We start from the raw sequence: 14,531 nt of genomic DNA on the forward strand, positions 1-14,531 counted from the left end.
AACTGACAGATTGAACACAATAAAGACCACCTAACGTTGATGATGACTGAGGCGCTGACTTTTAGTAACGTTGAGATGAAGTTTCTACTTATGTGCTTTTGCTGGGATGGCTGATCATTCGATGGTCCGTGCGCGTCGCGTCTTCACTTGCAAAACGCGTGACGCCATAGCGGGACGCAATTGGAAGTCAAATATTAGGTAGAGTATCTTAGTGGCACAGATACCTATATCACTGCAATTCAGGATTAACACCCAAGCCCCGGAGCAATTGCATGCTTGAAGCAGTTGTGATTCTGCAAACCCCATGATTTCTTCATCATTGATGGATAGAGGCGACATTTCCCTGAGATGTCCTCTTTAGCAGGGCCGTATCCTGGCGCGTCGCGTCCTTTAAGCAGAGCAGAGTCGAGACGCTCATCAACCTCGGGCATTCTCACTCCAACCCACGATGCACGCTTGAACCGAGCCCGGTCCCAAAGCCAAAGTCAGGGGCTACAGAGCCTCCAGGATCCAAGGTCGGCTAGCTCCAGCTCTGGGAAGCGCAAGAGGGATGCCTCAGATTCGACTGGAGACAGCCTCTTGCGGGCTCCAATTGTTCTTAAGGTGCATCTGCTCCTCCCCTACTCCAGCCCCCACTCCCTACTAACAGGTCTATAGCCGCATCCCTCAAACCTGACTGTGAAGCCGCGCATGCTGCATCCCTTGATGCTCCTGCCCCGCGAACGCTTGTTTCTCTCCGCGCTGGACCTCGATAATCCTCACGGTGACTTTCCCGATAACCGCCTCTTTGAATCCAAGATTAAGATCCTCGAACTCGAAGGACGCTTAGGGTCAAATGTTCTCCTTGCCCGCTCCGAGACAAGTCGCATCGTCTATGCCATTGAACATGAGAGCAACGGCCTGTATGTGCTATGCAAGCTTGGACCATGGGTGGACATTCAGGCACTCGCCGAGAGCGCCACGGTTGTGTGCAGGGAGCGGATATGCGGCAACAAACCAATCAAGTCTGAGAACACGGCTGCCGTCCCGTTAATGACGCCTCTCATGTACAAAGAAAACAAGAGGAGGAGATTGGCCATGGACGAACTGCAGCTTCTAGTTCAGAGACGGCCCAGCACAGCTATTGATAGGGCCTCTCAAGACCAAACGCCGACTCCCGCTGAGGAGCGACCTGGATCCAGGGGTGCCAACAGTCAGAGTGCTAAACCGGCTGAGGAGCCTGTCAAACCTCCAGCCGACCAGCTCCCATCTTTGTCCGGTGGGCGAGATCCTCAAGCTCCTCACCCGGCCCTTGGCGATGATCTCTCAGGTCCACCAAACGCCCAAGACATCTTCCAGAATGTTAGGACCCAATACCTCGAGGCTCTTTACCATTCAAAGGTCAGTGGTTTTCTTCACATACCGCACATACAAATGTGCACAGTGCTAACCGAGGCAGGGGTCACTGGCGTATTTCGCGAAAGGTCCGCTCTCTAGGGCGAGGGCAGCTTTCCATCTGGATTGTGACTCCAACCTTGAAATGATTGACCTAATAGATTTTCTGAAGTCACTCATCATGACCACCGTCTTGATAGACAAGAAGTACCGCGAGACAATCCCCGAGCTCGTAACGAAACTCAAGACGTTTATCGATGGCTTGGAGACCCCGAAATCTAAAAACAAAAAGCCCAAGAAACAGAAGCTTGGGAAGTCAGGGTTGTATCCTGCCGAGGACGAGCATATCAGGAAATGGTGGTCCTCACTCCAACCGACGCAACATGGTGATGAAGACAAAGTCATGACGCCTGCTGAAATCAGGTACCACATATCATGTCTGCGAAGGAGAGAAACCCAACTGCAGATGATTCTGATCCTTGAGATTCTGTCGCTGGAGCTCTTGGCGCGACCAAAAGACACCGCCGGAGACTGCCAGTTGCCCGGGATGGAGACCCAGACCGCCTCTCGAGAGGCTAGCCAGGAGCACTCAGCCAAGAAAAGGAACAAGCACAACTTGCCTGTGCTCCTCGATGTTCACGCAGACCGCCTCTGCATTTGGCATTCTACAACGCTTGATGAAGTCAAGGCATTGGCCGAATCTCAGCTGCCGACTGACGGTGTCGAGGCGGAAAAGTCGGAGGGAGCGAACTCGGACCCCCTGAGAGATTTCTGTGTGGATATTGTCGTGCCATTGTGAGCTGTTGACGAATCCGCGGATTTCGATTAGACTTACTAATACACTGTACAGTTTTTCGGCACGGCTTCCAGCAATCTGTGATTCTATCAATCGCAAACTTGGCGGGCCGGTCGCGCCGTCCCCGCCTAAGGAGAAGGCTGCAAAGCCTGCCACCGCGGTCAAGCCAAAGCCTGGCGCCCCCGCAAACCGCCCGGCGGCCTTGAAGAAGAACGACCACAGAACGCTAGAACGCGCCCTCTCCCAAGAGCGGAGTAGACGTAGCGTTTCACGGGGTCCCGCCGACGCGATTGCCCTAATGCGGTCGGCAACTACTACGAAAATCCCGGGACTAAAGCGGGAGGTGAGCGAACCGCTGTTGATGGGTTTGCTTCCGAGAGCAGATATTGGCTCTCTTCAGGAGAGATCAGCCAACATCTTCTCGAGAAGCCTAAGCTCGGCAAGCGGAACCGACTTGAGAGCGAAGAAGAAGGCAGAGGTTGAGGCCGAACTCAAGGATGCCATCTCGGCGCTCAAGAAGCCAAATCGCAGCCTAGCTGTCAAGGACTTCGTTGAGGCGGCTGAGAAGCGAGCATCCATGGGACAGCTTAAGAGTGGGCTTCTTGACTCCCCTTGAGAAACTTTCTTGACAAGGCCACTAACAAATGATTTACAGGGCTTAAGAAACCTAGCCGCACCCCGGCGATCCAAGTCAAGGCCACACCAGCCAACAATCGCTTCAAAGACGCGCTCGCAGCTGAAACTTCGCAATCCCAACCGGCCGACATTCCACCTTCAAGCGCCTCGATTGTGCCATCCTCTACCCTGCCTCGGAAGTTTGCCAACCGGCTCGGCAACTCTGGCGGGACGACCACAGACCGCATCCAAGCCACACCGTTACGGCCCGTGGCGTCCACCTTGACAGCGGTGCAGGAAACACCCGGGCGTGTCCCCTCCTCATCACCTCTCATGGCCAGAAAGGCGGCGCCATCTGCTGCCACGCAGCCTCAGGTCCATGGCCAGCAGCAGCAACAGCAGCAGCGATCGGAGTGGCTTTCCGTCCCGGCGACGACGGGCCGTTTCGGGTCCGGCTCAGGCTCGGGGTCCGCGGAGATGCCCTCCTCGCCCGGCCTGGTTGGGCTTTTTGAGACGCCAGTGGCGCCAAGATCGCGCCAGTCCGGAAAGGATCCGGAGAGGCGAGATGCCGGTATTGTGGACGATACGCCTATCAAGCGGGGGCTTTTTAATCCAGGGAGCGGAGGTGGAGCAGGAGGATCTTCCGGTGTCGCAAAAAAGGAGGAAGTTAGCATTTACCAGCGGCTTGGGTGGGACACAACGGATTTGGATGACATTGATATTTGATAATGACCCGGAGTTCATTAGACAGGGCGGAAGGGGTAAATGTTGGTTTGTGCATACTGTCGGCGTTATGCTGTGGGAGGAAAAGCTGGTTGGTCGATCTGGGTTTTGTTTCCTGGGCCGAACTCAACTCCCAGAACAAAGGAACAAAGGGGCGTTACTCGGCGGCATGGGGTCAGCACGAGCATGGCCATTAGCATTGTGTAGCTAGACAGGATCACGAAGGCATGCCTTGTGAGGGAGGTACAGCGAATAGCATCGAACGGAGATGCCTGTAGGGCGTACATGAAAAGAATATCACTGCCAGATCCTGTCACTATCAAAGCCACGGGAGGACCAGTGACCGGTGTTATTTAATGTACATCCAATGTACCGGTTTATATTCCTCTTAACAGTTGGGCCATAGTGCCGTTGGTATACATAACGTGAGTACCTCATACACTGCCCACTCCCACCTACTTATTCACTCATCACGTTGAATTCTCATCAATCAATCAACCAATCAATCATCATCAAGAACAACAACCAACGGCAGATCCCTCACATCCACATGCTCCTGACTGCCCAGGTCCACAACCCGCACTGCCTCCAAGCCGACAACGCCGGCACGCAGCGCGAGGAAGCGCAGCTCAGCCACGGCGCACGCGCCGGGCGCCAGGGGACCCACGCGCGCGTGGCTGTCGGCCGACGACGACAGGCAGACGAGCTCTGCGCCGTCAACCACGCTACTGCGCTGCATGGCGTGCACGACGGCCTCGTCCAGCACGGCGTCGGCGATGAGCGGGTCGCGCTTTGTTGTTGTTGTTGCTGTTGCTGCTGCTGACGGCACCATGGAGGAGGGCGGCCGGGTGACGCGCAGCTGGTCGTTGCGCCTGCTTCGTCGGTGGATCGGGAGGAGCATCAGCTTGCGGGCGGAGGCTGGGTGATGATGTGGATGATGGACTGCGGGTGTTGGTGCGGTGGGGGATGATCGGGGGGGTATGGTAGCAGCACTGGCGGTGGTGAAGGTGGAGGTGGAAGGATCTGGGCGGGAATGGTTGACCACGAACACGGTCCAGGTGAACTCGGCGCCGAGACGGACCGGTCCCGCCGGACCGCTGAAGGTCATGGTTATGCCGAAGTCGGGAAGGGCGGTCTCGACTGTGCGCGCGGCCTCGGCCGCCGCCGCTTCCAGGGAGGGCAGCGCGTCCGGCCGGCTGACGGAGGGTGAGACCAGAGGCTGGGCGTCGACTCCGCCGCTGATGGAGAGCTGGCTTGGGCGGTGCGAGCGCTGGATTGGTTTGGTCATGGGCTGGCCAAAGCCCGGGTTGACTGGCGGGGTAAAGTCGACGGGAGTCGGCCATGTCATGACCAGGCGGGGTGTGCAAGGGTTGGGCTCGCCTGCTGGACGGACGAGGACGAGAGCCTCGATGGTGATATGGAGCTCTTGCGCCGGCGTGGTCTTGGTTGTGTGGTCGAGCCTTGGCGGGGAGAGCTTGTAGAGGAAGGTGAGGTGGTCGTGGGCAACGCAGCTCAGCGGAAGGCTCATGCCGTCTTGGATATTGAGATCTTCTACCGTCCCGTCCGAAATGCTGAGGTTGATCCTGTCCAGGGCCACTTCACACTCAAAAAAAGGGGTGAAGTCGATCTCAAGGAGAGCTATCAGGGATGAGCTGGGCGGGGTGGTGTTGGGGCGTGAAAAGCGGACCCGAGTGTGAAGGACCGGGTAGATCTTCAGCCTTAGACTTTGTAGTCCGTTTATTCGGTGGAGCGTATCCTTTGATTTTGTGACGGGTGCTACTTTTGAGACGCGCTGGGCGGAAAGCCGGGGCTTGACACCGCCTAGCATCGGGTCGTCGGCGAAGGCCTCGAGCAGGTTCATGGCAGACGGCATGCCGCTGGCCATATACCCCTCGCGCAACCCGTCCAAGGGCCCATCAGCCGCTGTCTTCAAACTTGCAGTGCTGCAGAACACGGCATATGGCAGCTGGAGCCGAATCCTCGGGCGGCTGAGGAGGACTGGCAGCTTCCACAGAGCGTAAAAGTGCCGTCCACCTCCCTCGTGCGCCTCGCCCGCCACGATGAGGGCCTGTTCCACATGTTCGACGGCACCAGTGTAGACGACTTCGGACGCTGGCGGGAGGTCCCGATCTAGCGCAGCACTGTTCATGATGTGGGCGTCGAGCGAGAGGACAAGGCGGAGCAGATGCAGACGCAGCGTTTGCTCGTCATGGCAGAGGGCCCGAAGGATGAGATATACGTCGACCGTCTCATCTGCAGCATGTAAATGAGTGAGTGATTTGAGACATAACAGCGGGAACAGCGTGCGAACCTCATACCAAAGAACAGCTGGTCGCGTTGCTCAATCTTGGCGATCTTGCTCTCGACAGAACCCTCGCCTTGGCCGAGCGCTTCCTCTGGACTGAAATGCGTTGCGAATGGAATTATGTATGTGAGGTATGACTGTTGGAGGAAGGAGTCGACTGTGTCTCCAACTTGGCCGCCGCCGTCGCCGTGGCCGGTTTCGGCACCGTCAGGGTCGGGAAGAGCCATCGGGTCGGCGACAAGCTGCTCTTTATTATCACCTGGTTGTCTGCAATTCTGAAGTCATTCCGCTGTCCCAGACTCAAGCAAACTGCTAGAACAGGTGTCAATTTCGTTGGTTGGCCCGAGTAGAGGCTCAAAGTAAACAAACATCTTGTCTTGGGGACGAACCCAATGAATGCCGTGAGCGACGAACAGCACTGCAGTGTTCGTATCCGTAATCAATTCAGTGACATCGTGTAATAGTTCGCGACTAGCAGCACAGTATGTAAAGTACAACGTATTCAGGTGTGTAAGTGCTGAAATTACATGTTACAGTGAATTACAGATACTGCAGCCCAAGCAGAATGGAGCGTCGGAGCCAGATGCAAAGATGTGGTCCGTGCGACTAACTACCGTATAAACTCGGGACATTGGGAAAATTTGATTCTGGGCAGCCAAGCCCACTATACCCAATTGCCTCTGAACCCGCTTGACGCCCACCAATTGAAGCCTTTGCAGGAAACCCACTGTTGCAGGGGACAGACCAGGGCACAACTGGATCTCAGCCATAACCCTAAGGGCGTCAAGTCGGTTCAGAGGGTTATGGGTTATGGTGGGCTTGGCCGCCCAGAATCAAATTTCCCAATGTCGCGAGATCATACGGTATCATTGTAACGTATTATTTCTTGCCGGTCGCGACTCACTCAATCTCAATTTTGTCCATCGTTGCTGGACGCAGTTGCAGTCAAGCAAATTCCCACGACCTGCATCTCAGTGCATCGCACCGCATCGCATAGCATCGCATAGTGCTATACTGCGCTTGCCGCTCTGGGAATCACGATGAACGGAATGAGCGGGTCGTTCCCCCCGCCGGGCGCTGCCTGGCAAGAGGCTCGCACTGCCGATGGCCGCATCTACTACTACAATTCTGTGACCAAGGCCACGCAATGGACTAAACCAGAGGAGTTGATGACTCCCGCCGAGGTAGGACCCGTCTTGCGCCTCAAACGTGCCCCTCAGATCGCTGACTTGGGTGTAATTATAGCGCGCGCTTGCGAATCAACCTTGGAAGGAATATACAGCTGAGGGCGGTCGGAAGTACTGGTATAACACCGAGACAAAGCAGAGCTCATGGGAGATGCCAGATATCTATAAGCGCGCTTTGAGCGGCGGCGAGGCGACGCCAACTACTCCTGCGTGAGCAGCCTCTATATACCCAACCCTTCCTACGCTCTGCTGACTCTGACTTCCTCTAGCACTCCTGCCACCCCATTCCCTGGCCCTGCCGGTGGCCATCATGGCGGATATGGAGGTGCCGACCATCACCGCGATAACCGTGAACCCATGGGTGAGTCGCGCCAGCTGACATACGGCAACAACATTCAGGCTCAGGCCTTTGTTCCCGCGACCAACGATCCCGAATATGCGACTGCCGAGGAAGCCGAAGCCGCCTTCGTCAAGCTTCTCCGCCGCAGTGGCGTCCAGCCTGACTGGACCTGGGAGCAAGCTATCCGAGCTACCGTCAAGGACCCCCAGTTCCGCGCCATCAAAGACCCCAAGGACAGGAAAGCGGCATTTGAGAAGTACTGTCACGATGTCATTGCTCAAGATAAGGAGCGTGCAAAGGAGAGACTGACCAAGCTGCGTGCCGATTTTGCGACCATGCTGCGGAGCCATCCCGAGATCAAGCACTACACTCGCTGGAAGACGGCCCGCCCCATGATCGAGGGCGAAACCATTTTCCGCTCAACCAGCGACGAAAACGAGCGCCGCCAGCTCTTCGAAGACTATATTGCCGATCTCAAGAAAGCCCATAAGGAGCAACAGGTCGCAATGCGCAAGAGCGCCATGGACGGCTTGATCGAGCTGCTCCCGACCCTGAATCTCGAGCCCTACACCCGTTGGTCTGAGGCCCAAGGTACTATCCAGAATACCCTGCCCTTCCAAAATGACGAGAAGTACAAGTCCCTCAGCAAGTACGATGTCTTGACTGTCTTCCAAAACCACGTCAAGGCATTGGAACGTAAGTTCAATGATTCTGTACAGGAAGAAAAGAACAAGAAGTTCCGGCGCGAACGCAAGGCCCGCGACAACTTTATGGCCCTTCTCTCCGAACTAAGAAAGGCCGGCAAGATCAAGGCTGGTACGAAATGGACCCAGATTCACCCGCTCATCGAGAACGACGAGCGCTATAAAGCCATGGCTGGCCAGCCCGGCTCAACAGCTATGGATCTATTCTGGGATGTGGTGGAGGAAGAGGAGCGTGCGCTGAGAAGCACGAGAAATGATGTTCTCGACGTCATTGATGTAAGACCGCCGGCTTCCCTTCTAAGCTTTACATAGCTAACGAAAGTTCGCAGGACAAACGTTTCGAGATTACTCCAAAGACCACGTTTGAAGAATTCGAGTCAGTGCTCAGAAGTGATCACCGCACAGCTAACATTGAACGCGATGCCTTGGAGCTTATTTTTGAACGGGTGAGTAGCCGTATCCCCAGATGTTCCTAATTGGCGCATCGTCGCTAACAATCTAGACCCAGTCCCAGAAGCGGGTCAAACGCTCGGACGAGGACCGCCAGGCGGACCGTCAGCAACGCCGTGCGCTGGACGAGTTGCGTGCGCATATGAAGCGGATGGAGCCGCCAATCAACGTCAATGACACTTACGAGCAGGTCAAAACCCGTCTTGCTCATGTCCCCGCCTTCCAGGCCGTAACCCCTGACGAAGCCCGCCGGGGCGCCTTCGAAAAGCACATCCGCCGTCTTAGGGAGAAGGAAGAGGAGGCCGAGAAGGAGCGCCTGCGCCGCCGTGACCGCCCGGACGGCTATCGTGATAGAGGTGAGCGATCTCATCGCAGTACTGGACGTTCTGCTAGGAGCCGCAGCCCAGAGCACAACAGCTATGAGGCCGAGCGTCGCCATGCCGTGGCCGAGCGCGAGCGCAACTACCGCAAAACCAGCGGCGCCGCTGATGTTTTGCTGTCCGATCGCCGGTCCGTGACCCCTCACGTCGACTCGCTGCGGGATCGAGACCGGGACCGGGATCGCGGTCATGATCGCGACCGTGATCGGGAGCGAGATCGGGAGCGTGACCGTGGTCGCGATTACCGCGATCGTGAGCGTGATCGTGACCGCGAACGCGATAGGGAGCGAGACCGTGAACGTGAGCGCGACCGCGACCGCGACCGCGACTACCGCGATCATCGCGGCCCCGATCACCGGCGCGACGACTATGACCGTCGGGCCCCGCCGCCCCGGCTTGCCGACGAGGCCAACCACTACGACCGCGAGCGTCGCAGTCGCGAGGAGGACAGGGAACGCATCTACCGCAGGCGCATCCTCGAGCGGGACGTCGACGAGCTCCCCTATGGCGACGAGTCCAGCACTGCGGCCTCGGGTAGTGCAGGACGGCCCGGCTCCTCCTCGCGCCGCCCCCGCGCCGAGGACGATGACCATGACAGGCGAGACGGCGCTGCCCGTCACGCCGCCAAGCGCGTCAAACTCGATGATCGCAGTGAACGAGCTGAGCGAGGTGAGCGTGACCGGCCCCCCAGCAGTCGAGGCACTGCTGCTGCTGCTGCTGCTCCTGCTCGTACCCCGCAGCATCAGAAGCAGCAGCAACAGAAGGAAAAGTCGCCCAGTGTGCGGGCCGGCAGTGAGGAAGGAGAGATTGAGGAGGATTAAACCCAACAACAAACAGCCAAACCAAGAACGAGGAGCACAGGTATCCGGTGTTGAAACGATGTTTTTGTTTGGGGATTCTTTGTCAACGTACGTTACCCATCTGCAACCCTTACTCATGTCACCCATAGCTGTCGAAGCCAGGATTGGCTTGGCGCCGCTGGTAGGCTCCTATCTGCCCACCCGTAACATAATACTGTAGTTATAAACGGGAAGTCTGGTGTACCAACTTGTAGATGTTTGCTACCCAATCTGCTACATGTGTGAAATCCGTAGGTACTTGACGTGTTGGCGAAACGGCAGACCCAGCCGAAGTTATACATGACAACGGAACAAGCTCGTACATCCATGCGAATCACAGTAGCTACAGAGCAATGGACAGATCCCTTTTGATATTGACTTGCTATTCACGTCCTTAATGGCTTTATGACTTCTAGCTAGAACCGAGTCCTCACCCTTAGCGGCCCCCTTCGTAGAACAAACTTGAAGGGGGCCCGGCGGCAGTCACCCAACTTGACCCATTGCCCCTCAATCTACCAAGAATTTCAATCCCTTATTGCCCCTCCCTCCCCTCTTCTTCATCCTCTGTTTTCTTTCTCCCCAGGAGGGAGGGGAAACCGGGACCAGCCCTCCCACAACGCGGGGGTGCTGTCTCTTCCAGGTAGGACCAGGCAACAGGGGATAGACTGCCGCCGCCGGGGCTAAATGTCCGGATCGTCATCCTCGGACGAGCCGCCTTCCTCTAATGCACCATCACGGCCATCACCCCGGGCGCCGCGGTTTGTACAGCCACCGCCTTTTTGAACGCCTAGAACTCCAGAATCCGATGCATCGTCACGAGGGAGGCGGCGGTCGTGCTGCTTGTGCGTGTCCTTTGGGATGCCCTTTTCACGAGCTCTTGTCGATGTCCTCCAGGAAGAACTGGGACGGAGAGTGTCAGCGTTGCGGGTCATGGTACAGATGATACAGGGGAGAATGAGGTTTCTTACGTAGTTACCGCTCAACTTCTGCTCCTGGTCAAGCTGCGAGTTCAGCTTGTTGATCCGGGGCCGGAAGTTGGTCGGGTCACGGCGGAATGTGACGTCCAGGTTCTTCAGGAAGGTGTTGCAACCAGTGAGCAGGGACTCGGGTTTGTTGGCATGAGCATTGATACCCGGCTGACCGTCAAAGACGATGACACGATCAGCGAGATAGGTAGCCATGATGAAATCGTGCTCGACAATGAATGCAGTCTTCTTGGCGTGCATAATGAACCGCTTAATGACACGGCTAGCCACGATACGCTGCTCCGAGTCGAGGTCTGCAGGCGTATAAGTGAGCTGATCTACAACGACGATAGGGTATACGAGAATAAACACAACTTACAGGCAGAGGGTTCGTCGATGAGATAGATGTCGGCTGGCAGGCCCAGGGCCAGAACAATGGCCACCTGTTGACGGTCAGCGAGGACTGAATGCAGGGAAACCAAGGGTACACACTCTTTGAAGTTCACCACCGGACAAGTTCTTCACTTCCTGATCAATGAAATCATCAAGCTTAAGGGGCTTGACGACATCCGTCTGGAACTGGGGAGACAGGAATGCCGCCTTGATTTTCTTGAAGAACAGCTGCCTGACCGTGCCCTCGAATTTGGGCGTAATCGTCTGAGGTTTCATGCTAATCTTCATCTCAGGGACCTTCTTGGTCCCGTCAGGCTTGAGAGCGCCTGCAAGAAGACGGCAGAAAGTGGTCTGTTGGCGGTCAGTCTACAGCATCGAGAATGGGAGTGGCTACACTGTCTTACCTTGCCAGTACCGTTCTCGCCCATCATGACAATGATTTCAGAGTCAGAGAAGCTACCCGGATCAATGCTCAATTTGAAGTTTCCAAGAGTCTTCTCCATTGCCGGGTAGCGGAAAGCACGGGATTTTTCGGCCACAAAGTCCTCGGTTCCTTCGGCAATACGGAAAGTCAAGCTTTCCTCGCGGAATCGTAGGTTTTCGGTCGGAATGTGGCCATCCAGGAAGATGTTGATGCCTTCACGGACCGAGTGAGGGAGCGTGACGACACCATAAACAGCCGGCTGTCCGTAGAGAACACAAATGAAGTCAGAGAGATAGTCAAGCACGGACAAATCGTGCTCGACGACAATGACATAATCATCAGGACGCAGAAGCGATCGGATGATACGAGCAGCGCTGAGTCTCTGCTTCACATCGAGATACGAAGACGGCTCATCGAACATGTACCTGCTCATAGTAAGCGATGCTGAAACCGTGAGTGCCGGTAAGTGGACTTACACATCGGCCTTCTGGACGCAGACGGTTCCGATAGCGAAACGCTGAAGCTCGCCACCAGAAAGGAGAGTAACATCGCGGTCATAAATGTGGCGCAATTCTGTCGCGTGTTAAATCAACCATAGTCAGGATCCGACCAGGAGTGGCGCTTACCGAGAGTGTCGACCACCTCATCCAGGTTGTCCATTGCCTGGCGGCTCTCAATCAAAGTCTTGACGCTCTTGTCGGCCTGGCGGATGGCTTTAGGAATCTGGTCCACGTACTGCGGCTTGACCACGGCTTTCAGGTCATCCTCAAGCAGCTTGGTAAAGTAGTCTGCCGCTTCGGTTAGCAAAATCACAAGCCTACTACTGAGAGGCGTGCCGTACTCTGCAACTCGGAACCGCGGAAGTACTTGATTACATCTTCCCAGTCTGGCGGATTGTCATATCTGCCCAGGTTGGGCTTGAGCTTGCCGCTGAGAATCTTGAGCGCCGTGCTCTTGCCGATACCGTTTGTCCCCACAAGGCCCAGCACGTTTCCGGGTCTCGGCATGGGAAGGCGGTGGAGCTTGAAGCTGTTCGCGGCATAGCGATGTGTAATTTGGCTCTCAAGGTTGGTGGGAAGGTTGATGATGGTAATGGCGCCAAACGGGCAGCGCTTCGGGCAGATACCACAACCAATACAGAGCTGCTCGGAGATGAAGGCGATGCGGGATTCTGGTGTTACCTAGGGCGGTGTTAGGCAACGAGAGTTCGGGGTGTCTTGGGGTGGTTGTGTGTTTTGGGCATACCTCGATCTACAAGCGGGTTAGTTAGTGAGAATGCCTCGACGGAAAAACAAGGGGGATGTGAATGCATACACAGAGTTTACCAGACCGCACCACAGGACACGACTTCTTGCACTCTTGGCGGCATTTCTATCTCCCGGGTCAGCGCAATCCTTGACTTCCAGCTCCTTCCTGCTGTTGCGCGAACCTTTGGCTTGCACTATTCATGTCCGTCGTCAGCCTGGTCAGCTTTTCTTTTGTCCGTCCCGATATGGCGAGGCAGCGGCCTTCAGGAATCTGACGTACCTTGTCGCTATTCACAATAGCGACACTGTTTCACAGAGTCAGCTCACAAGCTCGGCCATCGATCTCATGAAGCGAGGTGGGTGTTCGGCGGCAGCAGTTGGTAGACATACCGAGTAAGTCGGTCGGCCATGACGTGGGCAGTATCGTTGACCCGAATTTAGCACGATCGCAGCGGGGCAGCAAGGGTTGTGTCTTCAGAACCGACGGGCGGCTCGTCGATCGCAACTAAAGGAAGCGAAAAGGAGTACGAGTCGAGACAATCCTTTGGATGTACGGAATCACGCAGGATACTGTTGTATGGGCAGTGAAAATAATGAAATGCGAGGCCGAAGGAGGGGCAACGTGGGTCAACCTGGGAATCTTAGTCCCGCGAAAATGTCACTTGCTGTTCTTCCTTGTGGAGGAGGGGCAGGGCAAAATGCCAAGGGCCCATGCCACAAAGGCGGCTAGCGCTTGGCCTGCCCAGTTGGAGAGGTCGAGTACTGTAAGCCAAAATGCGCCACAATTGATAGGCCAACGGCCCAAGACGATGGATTCCTCACTGTACCGAACATATGTACCGCCAATACTCACTCGATAGGAGGAAACGCTAGAATCGGCGCTACTACAGCCCGGCCTCCAACCATTGAACGACAGCCGACCAAAGTAGTCACGCAGAAATCCAGATGTCGCTAGCGGGAATCGGAGAGGTTCACATCCGCAAAGTTGTACTCTCGTCCTCCGCTGTGCCGTAAACGTCGCTATGCATCACGATCTCATCACTGTGTTGAAGCGCTCCACTTACATGGTATAATGGAACGTGACTATAGAGTATTGTACGGAGTTCAGGGATAAGGGGGTAAATAGAGCAATGGGTTGTATACAAAGGAACTGTCAGGAAGGATATAACCGTCTCGTTACAGGCTTAGAAACTGTCGTGGATGGGCATTCACTCCAGTCTCCAAGTTGGCCCCTTCCGTGGTGGCTTTGGTTCACGTGCATCGCAGTTCCATCTCATGCGAGCAGCAGTGAAGGGACAGGAAGGACAGTTGTCCTGAACCGGTTCCATGTACGGGGCACACATGGCAGGAAGAGCGGGGAGGACTCAACTCTAAGACTGCTGACGCCCTGACCTCCTGACACGGTCGGACGCAGCACCATGCTTGCCCGGTGTTTAGAACATCGTGGCGTCGGGGGCTAAGTGAAAGTGGGAGATGCAATAGAAGCTGTGAAGCCGCGTTCGAACGCAGTGACTGTTACAAAGCGCATCTATAGGTACCATTTGCTTGAGACAAAGAAAAAAAGAAAAAAAAAAAAAAAATCAAGGTATGAGAACACGAGCATCGTCGTGGTGAGCATTTCATAAGGACTTGAACGTGGCAGAACTGCTCTATCCTGGGAAGAGAAGAGCCTGAAGTTGTTTGAGGGAAATAGTTCTGACGTAGGGCTCTTTATAGCATGCCTGTCGTCGCCTTGTATGAGGAGCTCCAAGTGGTTTGAAAAGAAAAGAGGTGAGATTTCCAGTCATTT

General features: G+C 55.6%; 5 protein-coding genes across 5 annotated transcripts; 2 read left to right on the forward strand and 3 right to left on the reverse strand.

Annotated features, from left to right (window-relative positions):
* The first annotated feature begins 32 nt into the window (after positions 1-32).
* On the forward strand, positions 33-3,821 carry N656DRAFT_838395 (uncharacterized protein). The gene is made up of 5 exons (XM_064818854.1): positions 33-603; positions 658-1,380; positions 1,439-2,169; positions 2,225-2,763; positions 2,826-3,821. The coding sequence occupies exons 1-5, from the start codon at positions 349-351 to the stop codon at positions 3,509-3,511; spliced, it is 2,934 nt and encodes a 977-aa protein (XP_064668086.1). The 5' UTR covers positions 33-348; the 3' UTR covers positions 3,512-3,821.
* On the reverse strand, positions 3,545-3,903 carry N656DRAFT_210169 (uncharacterized protein). Its single transcript, XM_064808905.1, has one exon. The coding sequence runs from the start codon at positions 3,793-3,795 to the stop codon at positions 3,577-3,579; it is 219 nt and encodes a 72-aa protein (XP_064668087.1). The 5' UTR covers positions 3,796-3,903; the 3' UTR covers positions 3,545-3,576.
* A 107-nt stretch (positions 3,904-4,010) lies between these two features.
* N656DRAFT_800027 (uncharacterized protein) lies at positions 4,011-6,040 on the reverse strand (the record flags this gene model as incomplete). The annotated part of the gene is made up of 2 exons (XM_064817957.1): positions 4,011-5,761; positions 5,827-6,040. 2 exons carry the CDS (start codon positions 6,038-6,040, stop codon positions 4,011-4,013), a joined length of 1,965 nt encoding a protein of 654 aa, XP_064668088.1.
* A 498-nt stretch (positions 6,041-6,538) lies between these two features.
* N656DRAFT_735820 (uncharacterized protein) lies at positions 6,539-9,922 on the forward strand. Its single transcript, XM_064812716.1, has 5 exons — positions 6,539-6,997; positions 7,059-7,210; positions 7,270-8,320; positions 8,374-8,490; positions 8,553-9,922. The coding sequence occupies exons 1-5, from the start codon at positions 6,854-6,856 to the stop codon at positions 9,693-9,695; spliced, it is 2,607 nt and encodes an 868-aa protein (XP_064668089.1). The 5' UTR covers positions 6,539-6,853; the 3' UTR covers positions 9,696-9,922.
* A 928-nt stretch (positions 9,923-10,850) lies between these two features.
* On the reverse strand, positions 10,851-12,348 carry N656DRAFT_210318 (P-loop containing nucleoside triphosphate hydrolase protein). Its single transcript, XM_064808906.1, has 5 exons — positions 12,122-12,348; positions 11,972-12,068; positions 11,476-11,920; positions 11,171-11,422; positions 10,851-11,121 (listed from the first exon to the last, which is right to left on the reverse strand). Exons 1-5 carry the CDS (start codon positions 12,153-12,155, stop codon positions 11,017-11,019), a joined length of 933 nt encoding a protein of 310 aa, XP_064668090.1. The 5' UTR covers positions 12,156-12,348; the 3' UTR covers positions 10,851-11,016.
* Between the last annotated feature and the right edge of the window lie 2,183 nt (positions 12,349-14,531).

The sequence above is a fragment of the Canariomyces notabilis genome (genome assembly GCF_033297395.1).
Source record: "Canariomyces notabilis strain CBS 508.74 unplaced genomic scaffold N656scaffold_19, whole genome shotgun sequence".
NCBI classification, from domain to species: Eukaryota; Fungi; Ascomycota; class Sordariomycetes; order Sordariales; family Chaetomiaceae; genus Canariomyces; species Canariomyces notabilis.